The sequence below is a fragment of the Myxine glutinosa genome, chromosome 12 (assembly GCF_964187855.1).
Source record: "Myxine glutinosa chromosome 12, kmMyxGlut1.1, whole genome shotgun sequence".
Taxonomy (NCBI): Eukaryota; Metazoa; Chordata; class Myxini; order Myxiniformes; family Myxinidae; genus Myxine; species Myxine glutinosa.
This window is the reverse complement of record NC_136272.1, coordinates 26,743,827-26,762,510: the sequence shown is the minus strand read 5'-3', so window position 1 is coordinate 26,762,510 and position 18,684 is coordinate 26,743,827. Positions and strand designations below refer to the sequence as shown.

At 43.4% G+C, this 18,684-nt stretch overlaps 1 protein-coding gene across 3 annotated transcripts in view; it reads right to left on the bottom strand.

The window, feature by feature from the left end:
- Positions 1–18,684, bottom strand: part of LOC137438065 (pantothenate kinase 3) — a 51,310-nt gene that overhangs the window by 29,647 nt on the left and 2,979 nt on the right. For 2 of the 3 annotated variants that reach the window (XM_068132952.2, XM_068132953.2), the window contains exons 2-4: positions 15,630–15,982; positions 9,153–9,406; positions 3,629–3,805 (exon numbers count right to left, since the gene is read on the bottom strand). In XM_068132952.2, coding sequence (XP_067989053.1) covers positions 3,629–3,805; positions 9,153–9,406; positions 15,630–15,982 — 784 coding nt within the window. The remainder of the gene's footprint in view (positions 1–3,628; positions 3,806–9,152; positions 9,407–15,629; positions 15,983–18,684) is intronic. The other variant, XM_068132954.2, reaches the window with a different exon arrangement.

The following is an 18,684-nucleotide window of genomic DNA, read 5'->3' as shown; positions in this document are numbered from 1 at the left end:
CACCATAAAAACCATCCAAAGGAGGCTCAGCATTCACCGCGCGATGAACGAAACATTTATCTCGCAAACTGGCCGTCAACGGTGACCTAGCAGATGTACGGTTCATCGCCATGATAAATCATTGTACAAGCTCTTACCATTATACCACTTTGTTCAGGCAGAATCACCAGCAGTTGCACTCTATTCAGCATTACCACGTGCCACATAAGTAAAATTATCCCAGAAAGAGATGGACAGCGAGGTGGGAAATAAAGAGCGTTTTCAAAAGGTGGAAATCAGGCAACAAAGTCCTGAAAGTTCCTGAAATTCCGAGTCGTGTCCATTTGTTTATACCGTGAACCCCGCCCCAGCCCTCCCCCTTCCACATATCTCCTGATGTCCCTGCTCTCTACCGTTGTTGTGCTTCCCTCTCTCTCCGGCTCTCGTCTCCCGCTCCCTTTATTATATGTTCTATGTGTTAGCTCTTACACGAGCCTCGCCTTAGTATACAAAAAAGTCAACATTGTTGGTATATGCAGAATTGAGAAAAGTTACAGAACACAGAGTTAATTAGAACGGCACTCGGTAGAGCACATACCTCCACCAGGCTGAACAGTTTACGTTTTGTATCCCACCGATAGGCCACATCTTTAATGTTGTTGATTTGTAATACTCAGTTCCAGAAAGAGGATAATAAGCTTGTTACATACACATCAGGTGGGTCGACGACAACAATTGACTACCTGATGGTGCGAAGGTGAGATAGAGGGCACCTCCGGGAAACAAAGGTGATCCCGGGGGAGGAAGCTATTTCACAGCACCACTTGGTTGTTTGCGACATAAGGGTGAAAGGTGCGAGGAGAGCTCGGTGGGTGAAGTACCAACCGAGAATGAAGGTGTGGAGGTTGAAAGAGGTGACAGTGAGGGAGGCATTAAAAGAGAGGCTGAGTAGGGTAGAGGATGATGTGGTTGAGCTTGAAAGTGGTTGGATGTCAATGAAAGATAGTCTGTTGGGAGCCGTTGGTGAGGTATGTGGATGGACAAAAGGACCACCAAGGCACTTCGAAACATGGCGGTGGGATGATGAAGTTGGAAAGAGGATTGACGAGAAGAGGAAGAAGTTCAAGGAGTGGCAGAAGGAAAAGGGTACGGGGGCAGAAAAGGTAGAGCATGAAAGTTATAAGGCAACCAAGAAGGCTGCAAAGAAAGAGGCAGCAAAGGCACAGGAGGCATATAGGAAAATGTTCGGAGAACGCTTGGATTCGGAAGCGGGTCAGACAGCGGTCAGACAACGTATTCAGGATTGCAAAGCAGGTGTTGGCTTAGCGGTTAGGGTGCCGGCTTGGGATCCTAGGATCCTGGGTTCGAATCCCGATCGATCGCTGAATTAACGCCAGGGGGGGGTTGACTCAGCCTGTCATCCTTCCGAGGTCGGCAAATTGAGTACCAGCTTGCTGGGATGAATGATCCCAGTGTGTACCCCGATTTAGAATAGGTACACGGTATCCCTGCGCATCGTAAGAGGTGACTAAGGGTTGGCGTCAGGAAGGGCATCCGGCCATAAAAACATTGCCTCAAACAGGGAACCATGATTGTCATGGGGCCCGCAAGGCTAACCCCAGGTCCAGCGGGGAAAATGGCCTTAAAACGATCATTCATTCATTCATTTTTTATAGCGAAAGAGAGGTGTGATGTGATGGGGGTGAGTTGCTTGAAGGATGAAGTGGGACAAATCGTTGTGGACACAGATGGAATTAAAAGAAGATGGAAGAGATATATGGAAATGCTGTTGAATGCAGAGAATGAATGGGACAGCAACATCGAGAGTAACCCAGTTTTAGGACCGGCAGAGAAGATACCTGAGCAGGAAGTTGAGGAAGCGATAAAAGCAATGAAGGGTAGAAAAGCGGGAGGGCCGACGGGAGTTGTGGGAGATACGTTGAAGGCAGCGGGAAGTTGGGGTGTTAAGAGAATGACAGAGATCTGTAATCTGGTGGTGAAAGAAGACCGCATTCCAGTGGATTGGGAACTGAGTACCCTCGTCCCTCTATACAAGGGGAAAGGTGACTCTCTGGACTGTGGCTCGTATCGAGCGATAAAGTTATTGGAGCATGGAATTAAGGTATTGGAAAGGGTGTTGGAGAGGAGGATAAGGAAGAAAGTGAAGATCGACGAACTGCAGTTTGGATTTATGCCAGGAAGAGGAACGACAGAAGTGCTTTTTATTGCAAGGCAGTTGCAGGAGAAGTACATGGAGAAGAGGAAGAAGTTGTTTCTTGGGTTTGTTGATCTGGAGAAAGCATTTGATAAGTTTCCACGCAAAGTAGTGACATGGGCATTGAGGAAGTTAGGAGTGGAGGAATGGTTGATCAGAGTAGTGATAGCAATGTATGAGAGAGCGCGCACAGCTGTAAGGATGAAGGACGGGAACAGTGGTGAGTTTGAGGTGAATGTGGGAGTGCATCAGGGGTCGGTACTAAGTCCACTACTATTTGTAGCTGTGATGGAGGTGCTGGCTCGGAACGTAAAGGAGGGTTTGCCGTGGGAGTTGTTGTATGCAGATGATCTGGTGTTGATTGCAGAAAGTATGGATGGACTGAAGGAGAAGATAAACAAGTGGAAGGAAAGTGGAAGGATAAACAAGTTAGGCATGCTGAATGGAGAAGGTGGATCAGACTCGGCAACGGTTGCTGGAATGAGATGTGCATGGAAGAAGTTTCGGGAACTGAGTGGCGTGCTGACGAGGATGGGAGTGTCGTTGAAGCTGAAGGGTAAGGTGTATGCTGCATGTGTGAGAAGTGTTATGATTTATGGGAGCAAGACATGGGTAATGAACGTAGAGCAGCAACGATGGCTGGAAAGGGTGGAAATGCGAATGGTTCGGTGGATGTGCTGAGTGTCGTTGAGAGAGAGAGGAAGACAAATGATGAATTGCGAAAGATGATGGGAATAGAGCTTGTGATGGATGCTGTGAAGAGCAGCAGGTTGAGCTGGTTTGGTCATGTGTTGAGGAAGGATGAAAGTGACTGATTGAGAAGAGTGATGGAAATTAATGTAGAAGGAAGTAGAAGATGGGGAAGACCAACAAAGACTTGGCTAAAGGTGGTGGAAGAAGAAATCTGGGCAAGGGGGTTAACAAGGGTAGATGTAGAAAATAGGGCAAAATGGAGAAGATTGTCATGGGGCCCACAAGGCTAACCCCTGCTCGATCAGGGAAAATGGCCTTTAAAAAAATGCCTGTTGTTGTTGTTGATAGGCCGCATCGGTATCCGCACCTCAACCAAAATCTAATCGGCTTGTTCTTGTCAACTACCCAACTCATCCATCAAGTTTGTCTGAATCTGTCCATAACTTTTTGAGATATCCTGCTAAGTATAGTTTTTGGCCGCATTTCTCAATGGTCAAGAATCACTGATGAAAATTTTAAAAATTCTAGTATCCAGATTCGCATCTTCACCAAAATTGAATCAATTTGTCCTTGTCACACACACAACCTGTCTAGAAAGTTTCGTTCAAATTCGTTCACAACTTTTTGAAATATCCTGCACACAAACATACAAACAGACAAAGGTGAAAACATAACCTCACCTCATCAAAGATGGCAGAGGTAATTAAGTAGTGTTTAAGACTGCCAGGCAAGCAAACACACCTGGATGCAACCGTGGATCCCGGCAGGCCAAACCTCTCGTAGTCACCTCCGTAAATATCCCGGACCAATTTGTCCACACGAGTGCTGTCTCCATGCTCTGCGAGTCGCAGAGCCTCTTCGAATGAGTCACAGCCAGTAAGTAAGCAACACAAGCCGAGGAACGTACCTCCCCCGAGACTGTATACATCACGCACAGCAAGGACATTAAGTGAAACTCAGCCCCGACAGTGCGCACAAAAACTCCATGTGAAACAAAAGAGAGAACATGTGGCAGGAGGTTCAATCTGACAGACAAATACAAGCATTGCGGAGCGTTGTACAGCAGGGAAATGCTCCTCTGAGTACGAGAAAGAACACAAGAGTTGGTGCTGATTCAGCACTGCAGCAAGCGGACATAGACTCTATACCCTTATGTGATGCAGCATGGTCAATTATGGTAACAATTATTTTCTCCTTTAGTCTCTCGCAGAAATTCACCATACTTAGTAGTTATGATCACCGCATGACAAGAAGGTGCAAGAGCCGTGTCATTCTTGGCCCAGCCCCCTGTGGTGAGGTCAAAATGTCAAATACCAAAACATGCAATTTAGTCCAGGCAGCCTGTGCTGAATCATGGGGGTAACCTGAAACAAACTTCAATCGTTTCCAAATCTATTTTTTTTTCTGATTCCTTAGGCATCTAGTAATATCTTTTTCAAAATCTACCAACATCTACTTAGTCGATACATATTTTAAGAGGGCGGTTTGACCATACCCCCTTAAATTTCACAATTCTAATCTGGCGAAAGTGAAAAATACCAGAAGTTTGTCAAATGATTTAAAATTAGTTTTTATATACCATGGGAGTATCAGGTATTCAAATACAAAAGCTAGCACCACCATGAACATCAACCTCTACTACCGCAAACATCAATTACATCTTTTGGGTTAGTTATTGGCTGGTAGCAGAGAGACTTTCAGCATTACAGCATAGCGTCGGACATTTTCGTCTAAACCAAATGTGGAAGCCCTATGGAGTCCAGCATCTCCACCCAGTCCATCACAAAAGAAACAAGTTGGTTCTGATTGCTCACTAATGTGCGACAGATTGATGAGACGACGTGTTTTCACTGGACTACCTCCCTGCTGTGCTTCTGATCCATCTAATGTCCGCTTCTTGGCAGAGGCATACCTATCAATTTTGGAGACAGAAAGTTTACTTCTGCAGGACTTATGCCATGATGCAGTGTTCGATATCAATGTCATTTCACTGCCATTGCAGTCATCAATGCGATCGAGGTCGATCTTGAATGGATCGTAGCCCTTTTCCTGTGCTAACTTCAGCTGACCATCCAACAACTTGTAGCTCACATCAGCATCCAAGCGTGTGCCCCTCTTTGGCTGTTGAAGCGATTCTGATGTCGTCTCTTGACAAAGGACACATAGACTCCAGTCAGTTGATGGGATGTCTGGTGGATCATCATGGCTCCCACTAGGGCGAGGTTGAACCAGGGTGAACTTCTTGGACATTTTCTCAATCTGAAAGAAAGAAATAGGACTTGAAAAATATATATAATTCATACATAAAATAAAAGTGACATAATGGACATGTATTACACAGATAAAGTATTATTATTATTGACTAGCCGAAACCCGTGGAACATCCACGGAAGGGAGGATGTGGTGTATGGATAGAGTGTACCATTATGGATGGCATGGGGGATTTGCTTGTCCGAGTAAGAGTTAGGAAGAAAGATGAGAATGAAGAGTGCGTATATGAACAACGATCGCAGACACCGGCACAAATGCATGCTCTGGATTGTCCACTCAGTGGACGGCTTGCTTTCGCCTTCGCCTGTCCAATCAGCGGACGGCTTGCTTCGCCTTCGCCCAGCAGACGCCAATACGATGGCGTCGTAAGATGGCGTCGTATCGGCAGTTAATCGGATGCTTTTGGGCCCCAACGTCGGCTAATTCAGATTTTTCGAGTATGGTTGTACGTGATAAACAAAGAGCGCGGTTCGTAGATCGTAAATCCATTCGTGCCGTGGGCATCGGGTCACTGGGTGCGGCGTAAAAGGGATAACAAAGTCGAGTCCTTACGCTATTATTATATAGATTAGATTGTGATTAGATAAACTAATTAAATAATGGCAATCAAATGCTGTGGCAGACACGTCTTACATGGCATACTATAGTATCGAAACATTACATTTGGTGCTAGATGTAGTATGGACCTATACAATTGTTTTCCTGAGGGGAGTTCCAGTGTCTTACCCCATGTAACTTTGATTAATTAATACCATTCCATTGTTATCAGAGACCAATAAAACAATGTGTATCACTTGGAATTGAAATTTTACCTAAAATACTATGAGAGATTCAAGGAAAATGGAAACACCATGGTGGCCATCTTGAAATTAAAGATGATGGATGCCAATCTTTATGCAATTGATCCCATTGGATTCAGAGACCATGAAAACATGGGGTAAGACACTGGAACTGTGGTGTTATCGCTCATAGTATAGAAGTTATTGAGGGAAATAGGTCACAGAGGGCGGTCATGTTGAAATTCAATATGGCGGCCACCAGGGGTTCTGAATTTTTGGGTGCCCCTCAGGAAAACAATTGTATAGGTCCATACTACATCTGTGCCAAATTTGGTGCTTTCCTGAAAAAATGAACGATGCTTCCTCTTAACTGGCTAACTAAGGCGATCTCTCTCTGACAAGAAGTGATGCATTTTTATCCGTCCAACAGAAACAAGATGGGGCCAATAAGATACGAGGGCGTTCTGCCTGCCAGATTGCTTGGCCTATTGAAGCAATTTTGCTACTTGCATCTTCTCCACAGAATAGAATTGTCAAGAACTGCTGCGGAGATGGCAAGAACTCCAGTGCTGTTTTTATTGATAGATCTTCAGCAGTGGGGATGGTGTCCCTTGTCTGATCAATTTATCAGATGTCCTACTTTGTGATCGTCACCTGTTCATCATCATTATTTACAAGACACCCTGCTACTCAGCTTTTGTGAATCTTTTGCGGAAAGTGGATTCCTCTGATCTAAGTTTATGCTGCAGATGTTGTTCCTGTTCACCAGGAAGTTTTCGTTTGATGTGACACCGGATCGACCTGGAGTTGGTAAAGTCACTTCTGCACTTCACATGTACAACCTGGCCAAGAGCAACAGTTATATCACTGCCTCGAGTTTCACTGGCCTTCAGGATACCATCACAACCCTCTTGCGTCAATGCAACAGTTGGTTGTCCATTTGACAATGGCTTTTGTCAACATACGCAGTCATTCATCTTGCTATTCTATATCTTGATCTTCTTGGGAGTGATGCATGCTGAAACAGAAAAAAATGCTTATAATTAGCATTGCATTTAAAACATTTTAGGTTTTGTTGATACAATAAATTACTTTAAAAATGGGTAAAGCCCCTCCTTAAAACCCATATACAAGAAAACTATTGAATACACAAATTTTAGAGTGATTATACGACATGTCAATGATATTTTAAAAAGTATTTTCAGCTATTAGACAACCCTCTAATATTTTGTCCCATTCTTTATTGTATTTATGTCATTTAAGGGGGTAGGGATAGACAGTCCCCTTAAAATATATGTTCCACGAAATAGATTTTGAAAATGATATTCCAAGATGCCTCAGGAATTAGTAAAAACAGGTTTGAAAACTATTGCAATTTGTTTTACGTATACCCACAAGCTGCCTGGACTAATTATATAGGCACATTTATAAAAAAAAATTCTAAATTAAACTTTGTATATGTAATCAACATTGGGGGATGCATTAAATATGGTTTCACTCCCCCACCGCAGGCAGGTTGGTGGTCTTTCTATCTTCTACCGACTCCTCCACGGCCTAGCCATCCTCTCCTCCACCCCCCCACCCTGTCTGTGCTCTGTCCCGCAAATATTTCTGCAGGATGCACAAGATCTGCCAGCAACCCTCTTCTGGTGAAATTGCCCAAATCAAGACTCTCTGCTCACCTTCACGCTTTCATTTCTCCCGCCTCTGGAACAAACTCCCCCACTCCCTTCAATCCCACTCCTCCCTCCAGGTCTTCAAAACAGCTGTACACCACCATCTCTTATCTTTCCCCATCCAAAACCTTGATCTTTTCTACTCCCGTTAATACACCCCAAATCCACCTCCTTCAAATTCCCTGTTTTCTTTCCTGAAATCCTCTGCAATGTCCATCTGGTTTATCACATGTACCCAGCCATCTCTCTTCCACAGATATCCTGATGTCCCTGTTCCCTACTTTTGTTGTGCTTCCCTCTCACACCCCTTCTGGTCCCTCCCTGGAGGACCGAGAGATCATTGGAGGACTGAGAGAGAGCACTCTTGAAGCAGCGATAGTATGTGTCAAATGAAACGCTTTCCACGAATCTCCAATACTTTGTCTCACTTTCTGTCAATAAAAATTGCTTCTCTTCAACTTCCAGTTGCACTCTTACGTCAAATCCTTCAAAGTAGCGGACCACTGGTATCTTGCATCAAGCCCCATGCACACCTCTGATCTGTTCTATCTCCAATTTTGCTGTCACCAACTTTTGTTTGCCAGTCTGCACCCCACTTTACATGCTATGCTATTTTATCTGCTTCCTCTTTGAGTGACAATATCTGTAGCATATAAGAACTAGAACGGCACTCTTCAACATCTTGACGTCAACCTAAATGCTTCTGCCCACATTATGACATAATTATACATACTTGTACCAAATTTGATTTAAATCCTTCAGGCTGTTCTCAAGTATCGCATTTTTACCTGGCATGACCTCTAACCTTTGATGCCAAAATCTACTCAGTTCATCTTTAAATCATAATATATATTAAAGTAGGGGCAGTTTTCTGTCCGTCGGTTACTTTCTTTCCACCCATTGGTTGACCAGCTGACTTGACTCCACCCACAAGGACATCATTAATAGGAAGGTTGAATCCACACCCAGACATTTTGATTTTCATGCAGTTCGGGCCAAACACACCTTCAAACCTGTCATATTCACAATTGCCATGCCCTACCTTTACATTGCTAAACATAAACCTCCGGGTGCATTCGAGACAGCACTTCGTTGCCTATACACCGCCCAAAAAGGGAGAGTTTTTGACAAAAATCTGTTCCGTGGGCCCATGCTAGTAATATATATTTACACCAAGTTCGGTCAAAATCCCATCACTGGTTCACAAGTTAGCTCGGTAACAGAATTTTTGAAATCTAACAGGACCTTGACCTTTGACCTATTGACCCCATAATCTAATCCATTAATCTTTGCATCATTATACATCCTTGTACTAAGTTTGATTTAGGTCCCTTCAGCTATTCTTAAGTTATCACGGTAACGAAAACCTATAACGGCAACTTCGTCAGTGGAGGCATGACAAGTACAACTATCATTAATGAAATAAATTATTGATCACCATCAACGTTAAGAAAGTCAATTTTGATAATCTGGTGTTTTGCCAATTTTGAGTCGGATACAGTGACGAGGTTCAAATGAAACAGCCGAAGAATAATTGACCTGGTTCCAGTGACCCTCTTATAGTTGTCTGGAGAGTAGACTGCCAGGATGCTGACCCCTGATCCGATGTTGACCAGAAGCAGGGGGTACGGGTCACTGAGGTTGCAAGGCTCCTTATGACAACACTCTGGGTCTGAAGCATCCGCAAAGTAGTAGCACTCAGCGGCACCGTTCAAACCAACAGACTCGATGTAGAGCAAGCCGCGGACAAGACAATCCAGCTCATCGACTTTTTTGAGCTTGAGGTCAGCCACCTGCATGGGAAAATCAAAATCACCAAACAATTTATGCCTCTTGGTGCAAAAGGCCATTGCATGCACTATGCAGTCACATTCGTGAATAGAAGCAGTCAAAGTGCAAGCCAATCACAGGGATCAAATATCCTTGTCTGAGCAATACCGAGTTCAAGGACATGTTCTGAATATTTGTTATATTCGTCGCAAAATAATCATTGTCCAAATAATTTACAAACAAAATATTTTCCACAATCTTATAGGAAAAAATAAGTACAAAACAAATCCTGACTACGATCTGTAAAAAAGGTCAATCAAACCTCTTTAATGTGCAGTTATAGGGTCAAAATCTAACCTTGGGGACCAGTACCCATACAAGTTCAATTGATGTAAATCAGGGGTTCCCAACCTTTTTTGTGTTATGGCCCCTTTGGCTCCCAGAGCACATCCCCAGCACCCCCCTCCCTTTCGCGAGGGTCAAGCTGTGGAGTGCATGTAAGCAGGCTAGGGGGGTCTGGAGGAATGCCCCCCAGAATAATTTTGATTTCTAGATGCTCTGTGATACATTCTGAGAGGTGTTTTTTTCCTTTAATTGGCTATTTTGTTAGTATGAGAATTGGTAAATTATTACACAGAAAATGAGGAATTCCAAGTAGCCAACATGAACATTTAGTTCCATCGTTTTTTTCTGTTCCTTACTGGCTCCCAACTACATCGTTTTTGGAAGAAGCAAACAAAGCAACGTCGCTCAAATGATGCATGTTTGATATGAGATTTTAATATTATTAGTAGCAACACTATGGGCAGCATAAAATAGAACTGTCACACAAGAAAACAGTATGAAAAGGTTCCAAGTCAAGAATATGTGAAAACTAAAAACCTCTGTTGCGTCTGTATTTAACGCAGTGTGTTATAATCTCACAAAAAGAAACTCAATTCGACAACAACTCAGGTAATCAAAACTAGGGACGCGGTGCATGCGCCGTAAAAGTGAATTAAAAACTCAGTGGGATGGCTGTAATTGCATTTTAGCTACCAATTGGGGTATCCGTGGTTGAATCACAGTCAGGGCACAGCGGAGGTCATCTTCCACGTGGAGCCGATTACGCTGTTTCGATTTGATATTCAACAGCGTGGAAAACCCCGCTTCACAGAGATAGGTAGACGAGAATGGCAGAAGCACCCGGATAGCTATCTGGCTGATATTAGGGTAGCGACCCATTCCTATCCAAAACTCCGTCAAGCTCTTCTCTTCGAATGTGTCTTTGGCAAATGAATCGTTTCGGATATCCAGGAATTCATCTTGTATTGCCTCCGGCATGCTCTCCACGCAAAGGTTGATGGAAAAAGGCTTCCTCACAATTTTTGCCTCATTGTCATCTAAATCAGGAAAATACTTATGAAATTCTAGCTCCAGTGACTGCAGATGCTCAAGAATGTCATTTTTCAGTACGGGATCAAGCTCTTTTCCCATGCTGTCTTGCAATTCAGACATTATTTCGAACATAGCAATGTTTCCTGTGTTCACTTTCCTGTGCCAGTTGGAAAAAACAAAGTTCACAAGCATGGCAGGAGCACCGTCAGTACAGACACCGCATACATTCTCCCACTGAATTCCTCCCGCATTGAAGAACAACTTCATTTTTTCCATGACGTCGTTAGCTTTTGTCATTGTTTCCAGGGCACTGCAGAACAAGAATTCTTCCTCGATATCATCTCCCTTGACATAGCGAACGAATGCCAGTAGCTGGGAGCAGGAACTAACATCGGTCGATTCATCAAGTTGAAAAGAAAACAAGCCGAAAGGCGCCGCCTTAATCTCATTGATGATCTGTTGTTTCACATCTTCTGACATGTCACGGATACGACGCTGCACTGTGTTATTCGATAAAGACACCTGTTCCACTTTGCGAGCCTCTGCCTTGCCGAGAACCCATTCGACAATGAGGAGGGTACAAGGCTTGATGAGTGTCTCCCCAATCGAGTGGGGTTTTTTCTTCTTTGCAATTTCAAGAAAAACTTCATAAGAAGCCTGGACAGTTGCTACATTTTGTTGTTGAAAAGCTCCTCCCTCATCCAACGTCTGTCGCTTTAAATTTCTTTCATGCCGCTTGAAAAATTCGGGATCCTGCTTTGCATGTTGTGCGTGATTCGTCTTGAGGTGCAACTTCAACTTGGATGGCCTCATGGATTCAGTAATCAAAACCTTGTGACACAGCACACATTGTGGTTTCTCTTGGCCAGACACGGTAATGGACGTGAATCCAAGCTTTATGTATTCGTCAAGATACTTTCTTTTTTTACTCCCAGAAGCCATAACGTCAAATCTGCAATAGGAAAAAAACAAAACAATATCAAAGTCAAAACAATATCCCCAAAAAACCAAAACAATATTTAATTTTTAGTATGGTTCAAATTACCCCATGGCCCCCCGAGAAATACACCATGGCCTCCAGGTTGGGAACCACAGATGTAAATAATAGTTACTAGAAAGTCGATTTTGATGCAAATGCATAAATGAATATGCCTCCACCCACATCAGATGTCAACCCACTGATACGTTTGATATCAAAGGCGCTTGCAACTCGAGCTATAAACCGCAAAAAAAAATTCAAAGGACACATAACCTTTGACCTGTTGAACCCAAAGTCCAATCAGTTCATCTTTGTATACCAAACCATACTTGTGCAAGTTTATTTGAAATCTCATCTGTGGTTCACCAGTTATTGTGACAACAAAAATTTTTTTTTTTTAGAATAAAGCATGATGGCCACAGAAGGAGCACACAAAATTATATATAGTAATACTTATTAAAGCAACGAGGACGGCACTCGGCAGGGCGCATAACTCTACCATGCTGAACAGTTTATGTTTTGTATCCCACTGATAGGCCGGATCTGCATCCGGGCCTGAAACAAAATATAATCGGCTTCTTCTTGTCACCTGACCATATCAACCACCCAGTTTTATCACAATATGTGAACAGTGGTTTGAGGTAATTAAAGATCGTGAGAGTGAGAGTGAGAGAGAGAGAGAGAGAGAGAGAGAGAGAGAGAGAGAGAGAGGCTCATAAATTATTGCAGTAACACAGATTTTCATTTAAAGGGAATGTGACCTTAAGCTTTTGTACTTTTCAACCCAACATTTAATCAGTTCATAGCGATGCCAAGTATGGTCAAAATCCCTTCAGCGGTTCACAAGTTATCGTAGTAAAGAAAATCTGCTAATCACACATGCACACATAACCCGAAAACATAATTCCTCCAGCTCCTTCGGCTGCGGCGGTAATAAATGTGGAGTGGGGATGGGGGAGAGATTATAATCTTGCGTATAATTTGCACACGTGAGGGCTAAGGCTTTGTTTTCCGTCCACAATGTATGGATGCAAATTATAGCCCTTTAACAAGCGGCCACATAACAAACTGACGTGTATCAGGTCATGGTGTTCCTGTCTTTATGTAATCATTGTCGTGTACCGGTCTCAGTGTTATAATGGTGAGAGCGTCTGCTCCGAGTGTGGGAGCTCGGTGGTTCGAATCCCGTCGAGTCATACCAAAGACTAAAAATAGCTCACCCCTCCACCCCCCCCCCCCCCCCCCTCCCTTCCCCCTGAGTGAGCTCACAGTCATCTGTTGATGTTGTAGTTCAGACCTCTGTTGATTTGGGGGAACACCCTACCCCATGGGAGCTCCCTGATCCAAAATCGAAAAATCTAAGACCGAGTGATACTGTAGACCATTGAATAGAAAGGCTGTATCAGGGTTCAGAGTAATCGGTTGGTAAATAAGAGACAAGTAGGGATCTGAAGTTTCAGGGGATAACCCCTCCTGGGAGCCCCCGTGATCCAAAATCCAAAAAATCAAAGGCTGAGTGATTGTGGGGGCCATCGTTGTGCGGAGTGCAGAGTTGTGCAGGGATTGAACAGAGTGGAAAGGCTGTATCGGATTTCAGGGCAATCGGATGGCAAATAAGGGAGTACGGATTCGAAGTTTGGGGGTTAAACCCCTCCCAATCCCCCTCCCCTTCCCGTTAGGAGCCCCCCATGATCCTAAATCGAAAAATCAAAGGCTGAGTGATTGTGGGGGCCATCGTTGTGCAGGGATTGAACAGAGTGGAAGGGCTGTATCGGATTTCAGGGCAATCGGATGGCAAATAAGGGAGTATGGATTCGAAGTTTGGGGGTTAAACTCCTACCAATCCCCCTCCCCTCCCCGTTAGGAGCCCCCCATGATCCTAAATCGAAAAATCAAAGGCTGAGTGATTGTGGGGGCCATCGTTGTGCAGGGATTGAACAGAGTGGAAGGGCTGTATCGGATTTCAGGGCAATCGGATGGCAAATAAGGGAGTACGGATTCGAAGTTTGGGGGTTAAACCCCTACCAATCCCCCTCCCCTCCCCGTTAGGAGCCCCCCATGATCCTAAATCGAAAAATAAAAGGCCGAGCAATTGTGTGGGATACTGTTTTGTATGCACGTGTCAAGTTTCAGGACAATCAGGCAGGTGATGAGGAGTATTAAAAGGAGCAAAACGTTAACGGATGGACAGACATCCGGACATCACGACCCATCTTGTAAGTTAATCTCTTCGACAATCGAGATGAGATGACTTAAAATGGAACGTGCTGCTTCATTGCTTGACGCTCAACATTTAACAAGGAAAGAGCACGGACAAACAACCACAAGTTGGTAACAATAGTACACGCTTTGATGGGCCTAATGGAATCCTCTTGGGTACAATTCCTTCTTTTTTATTTATTTATTCAAATTGGACAAATTAACAAAGGGGATGTATTTATTCATAGTTTCGCCAATTACTTTTATAGAAATGTGAAACCAACATTTTGTGCGTGGTTTTAAATTGGTTTAAAATCGATTGGATACATTGACCTATTCACGTCAAATTCTACTTATTATTCACATCAATTGAACTTGCGCAACTCTTTGCTTACCTTGCACGCTACTTGCACATTGTCCTCTAATCTAATCGCAGATTAAACAAACTTTTATACAATGCCCTTTAAACCCCAATGTACATTCTTTCGCTTTAAATGCTCTTTTCTGCTCTCACTACATGGGAAGCTGAACCAAGAGTCGAAAAAACAAGCTATACAACATATTAGAATTGTAACTTTTTTCAAGTCTCAAAATTAAAGTGCGGACAGTTTCAGCAATAAAAGTAAATACTTGACTTGAGCCTCTATCTAACAGGGAGCCATTATCTTCATCAGAATTTATTATGATTCATCAATATCTCTTCATCATATCACCAAAATATCACCAAAAATTCAAAATATCTCTTCATCACCAAAACCCTGGTGTTGGGCTAGCGGCTAGGGTGCCGGCTTAGGATCCCAGGATCCTGGGTTCGAATCCCGGTCAATCGCTGAATTAACGCCAGGGGGGTTGACTCAGCCTGTCATCCTTCCGAGGTCGGCAAATTGAGTACCAGTTCACTGGTAATTCCCTGCTTGTCGTTAAAGGCGGCAAAAAGGGTTGGCGTCAGGAAGGGCATCCGGCCGTAAAACATTGCTTCAAAAAGGGGACCGAAAAACAACAACAACCACGGTTCCCGAAAAAGGCCAACCCCCGCTTGCGGGGAAAAATGGCCTCTAAAGGTGGTTTTTTTTTTGTTTTTTTAAAATATCTCTTCATCATCAATATCATCACCATCTCTTATCTTGCCCCATCCAAAACCTTGATCTTTTCTACCCCCGTTAATTCACCCCAGATCCACTTTTTGGAAATACCGAGTTCTTTCCTGGAAGTCCGAGCAGTGTCCATGTGTTTTTTTTAACCTCTCCCAACCCCCCCCCCCCCCCCACTTCCCATGCCCCCCCCCAAGCCCTCTCCCTCCCACAGATCTCCCGATGTCCCTGCTCTCCATCTTGTGTCCCACTCCCTTTATCATATGTTTTATATGTCAGTTTGTCTTTTTGTGATCAATGTTAGCTCTTACACGAGCCTCGATCTTATATACAAAAATAAAAAAAGATTGATGACTACCCCATATTTATAAAGTCTACAGATCGTGGTTGTACAATTTTAAAAAAAACACAACAGTGACCCGAGGTCGATATACGAGCTTGTACATACCCCCAATATAGGACAAGGGCACAATGGCAGAGATCAATGTAGTGTGCATGAGTTTTAATCCTGGGATCGTCACAACATGAGCGAAGTGCACAGATGGGAACTAAAAGAAGAACCCAGGTCATAAACACAAAATACAGAAGTCAGAAACATACCTGGCGGAAGTCCTGCTCAAACTTGTAAGCTCCCCCACCCGTAGCACACAGAGCCGTGTGCAGGCTGCTGAAGCGCTTGTCACGTCCCATGGCCAGAAAACGTGGCATGTCCGCTGTTGGAAAACGAATACAATGCAGTGTGCCAAGACGACCACTGAGACACAAGTCTCGCATCTCCAGGTGCACATCACGCACCCCAGTGCTACCATAAGCTACGTTAGATATGAGATAGTGACGAATGCTCCGTAGGCTTTCGACTTCTTCTTCTTCCTCCTCAGCCGTGATGTCCTTGGGTTCGAAATAAGCAAGCTTCACAAGCGTACCTCCAATATCCAAACCGAACCATGGAAATGCTGACAGAGGAAACAGCATCGACTTATTAAAACAATTACACAAATTCATATATGTATATATATATATATATAACTAGCAGGAGTATCTGGCGTTGTGGGGGGGGGGGGGGGGGGGAAGGAAGCAGGAGAGGGGGGGGGGAAGGAAGCAGGAGAGGGAGGGGTGAGGAAGGGAGTGGGCAGGGGGAGCGGAAGGGGGAGGGGAGAGAGAGGCGAGGGGAAAGATATACTACATATACATCTTTTTTGGGGGTGGGGGAGGGGGTGGCTTTGACAGGCACCTCCATTTTGGGGAAGGGGGGGAAGGAAAGGAAGAAAATTTAACCGTGCAGAGTGCTTCATAACCTCAGTGTTGCCCAGGTAAAAAAAGGAAATTGTAATACCCTTTGCCATCATCACCAGGTGGCGCTACATGGTACACATTTACATAGAGAATTTACACCCATCTCCCGGTCCCCCATATGAGGCCGCAGCCACATAGCCTATGTTACCCCCCAGACAAAGTTGTATTTGTATTTGTGCCCCGAGTAAAGTACATAAGCGTTTATAGCTGGAGTGCCCAGCTTTGCTCAAGCGAAAAAGAAACATTAACATATTTGAAATGAGGGCAAATATAATGGGAAAAGCAATTACATCCAAAGCAGAATGCATCACAAATGTCAAATCATCATTTTACCTTTTTGTTGAATATATTCTGGTGAATGTGCCATTCATCACGTTTCTGAGTTAAGTATGATGCCGTTCAGGAAGAAGAAGAAGCCTTACCACCACCTTCGACCGCTTCCGGAATTGTTTGATTATTTGTGTTCAAATGTCTGGTGATTATTTTGTATTTATTCATGCGATTGTGTACTTGTATATAACTGTCATTAATCAAAAAAGGCTTCGACACTATAGAGCGATTTATTAAAAATCCCCCAAAACAAAACTTTTTTTATTTTTTCGGAAAAACGTTTTTTGAAGTTTTTTTGAAGAAACTTTTTTGAAACTCTTAAAGTTTCATAACTTTAAGAGGTGGGTGGGACCACGACTGTCAATCAACTTGGTGGTGGCCAGGCCATGGGAACACAACTGCCTAAGGAGCAAACACACCAAACATGTACATTTATTACAATGGACTCTTTACTTAAAACTTTAGAGCTATAGTAATTTTTACTGTCAATACAGCAAAAGTTGTGAAATAAGAGGCAGAAGAAGTGCTTGTTACCATTGTGCAGCAACCAGTTCCAGGATAAACTCCATTGTATTGGGTCACGTGACCTGCAGTGACCAGACAGAGGCTGCACTGGCAGACTTTATTTTGGGGGATATTTTTGTTTACAGACAATTATTTCCAATGCTATTGTGATTTTTCCTGGGATATTGGCCACGAGTTGCATCAGTATGCAGCTTTCTTGCCCACCTTGAAGGTACTAAAAATATTGATGTCAGTGAGTGAGTGAATCAGCGGTTAGAAAGAGCTTTATATACTGTTCAAGTATATGGTTCACTTGAAACAAATGAAAGATTTTAGAGATTGTAGAGAAATAAAATTCGGACATTTACCCCTGTTGCTGCAGAATCGTTTACACCACCTTATTTGACATGATTTTCAATTTTGTTTCACTGCGTGACAGGTGGATAAAGATATATCTCACACCTCTGTGCACATATGTGATCGGGACAAATTCAGCCCCAAAGTACTGCTAAAACTGCAGGTTTTCAAAATATAACATTCAATCTAAATCAAATTGTTCATCAATCATAAGTGATGTTTAGAGACAGACAGACAGACAGACAGAGGGCCAATTGTTACCTGCGCCACCAAAGGTGGACGGAGATTATGTTTTCTTTTTTGTCTGTCCGTTTGTGAACAAAATATCTCAAAAAGTTGTGGACAGATTCGGACTAAATTTGGCAGAGATGTATGTGACAAGGACGAAATGATTCGATTTTGGTGAAAATCCGGATTCGGATCCGGCGACTAGATAGAATTTAAGTGATTCTTCAACATTGGGAGATGGGGCCAAAAACGATACAGAGCAGGATATCTCAAAAAGTTGTGGACAGATTCGGACTAAATTTGGCAGAGATGTATGTGACAAGGACGAAATGATTCGATTTTGGTGAAAATCCGGATTCGGATCCGGCGACTAGATAGAATTTAAGTGATTCTTCACCATTGTGAGATCGGGCCAAAAACGATACAGAGCAGGATATCTCAAAAAGTTATGGATGGATTTGGACGAAACTTGGTGGACCGGTTGTGTGTGTGACAAGAAAGAATCGATTCAATTTTGGTGAAGACTCAGATCCAGATCCAGCTAGTTGAATTTTTAAAGTGATTCTTCACCTTTGAGAGATAGGGCCAAAAACGATACATAGCAGGATATCTCAAAAAGTTATGGATGGATTTGGAGGAAACTTGTCGGTCAGGTTGTGTGTGTGACAAGGAAGAATCGATTCAATTTTGGTGAAGACCCGGATCCAGCTAGTTGAATTTTTTAAGTCATTCTTCACCAATGAGTGTTATGGCCAACCAGGCGGAGGTATGCTCTCTACTGAGTGCTGTTTTCGTTTAACCCTGCTTTTCGTTTCACGTGTGCGGGCAACTATTACAGGTAACTCACTCAAACTATAGCTACCGGGCGAGCATTAATCTCTCTTTCTTGCAAACAAACATCATGCACTTTTCATTATGCACTTTTCATCAGACACTTTTCACT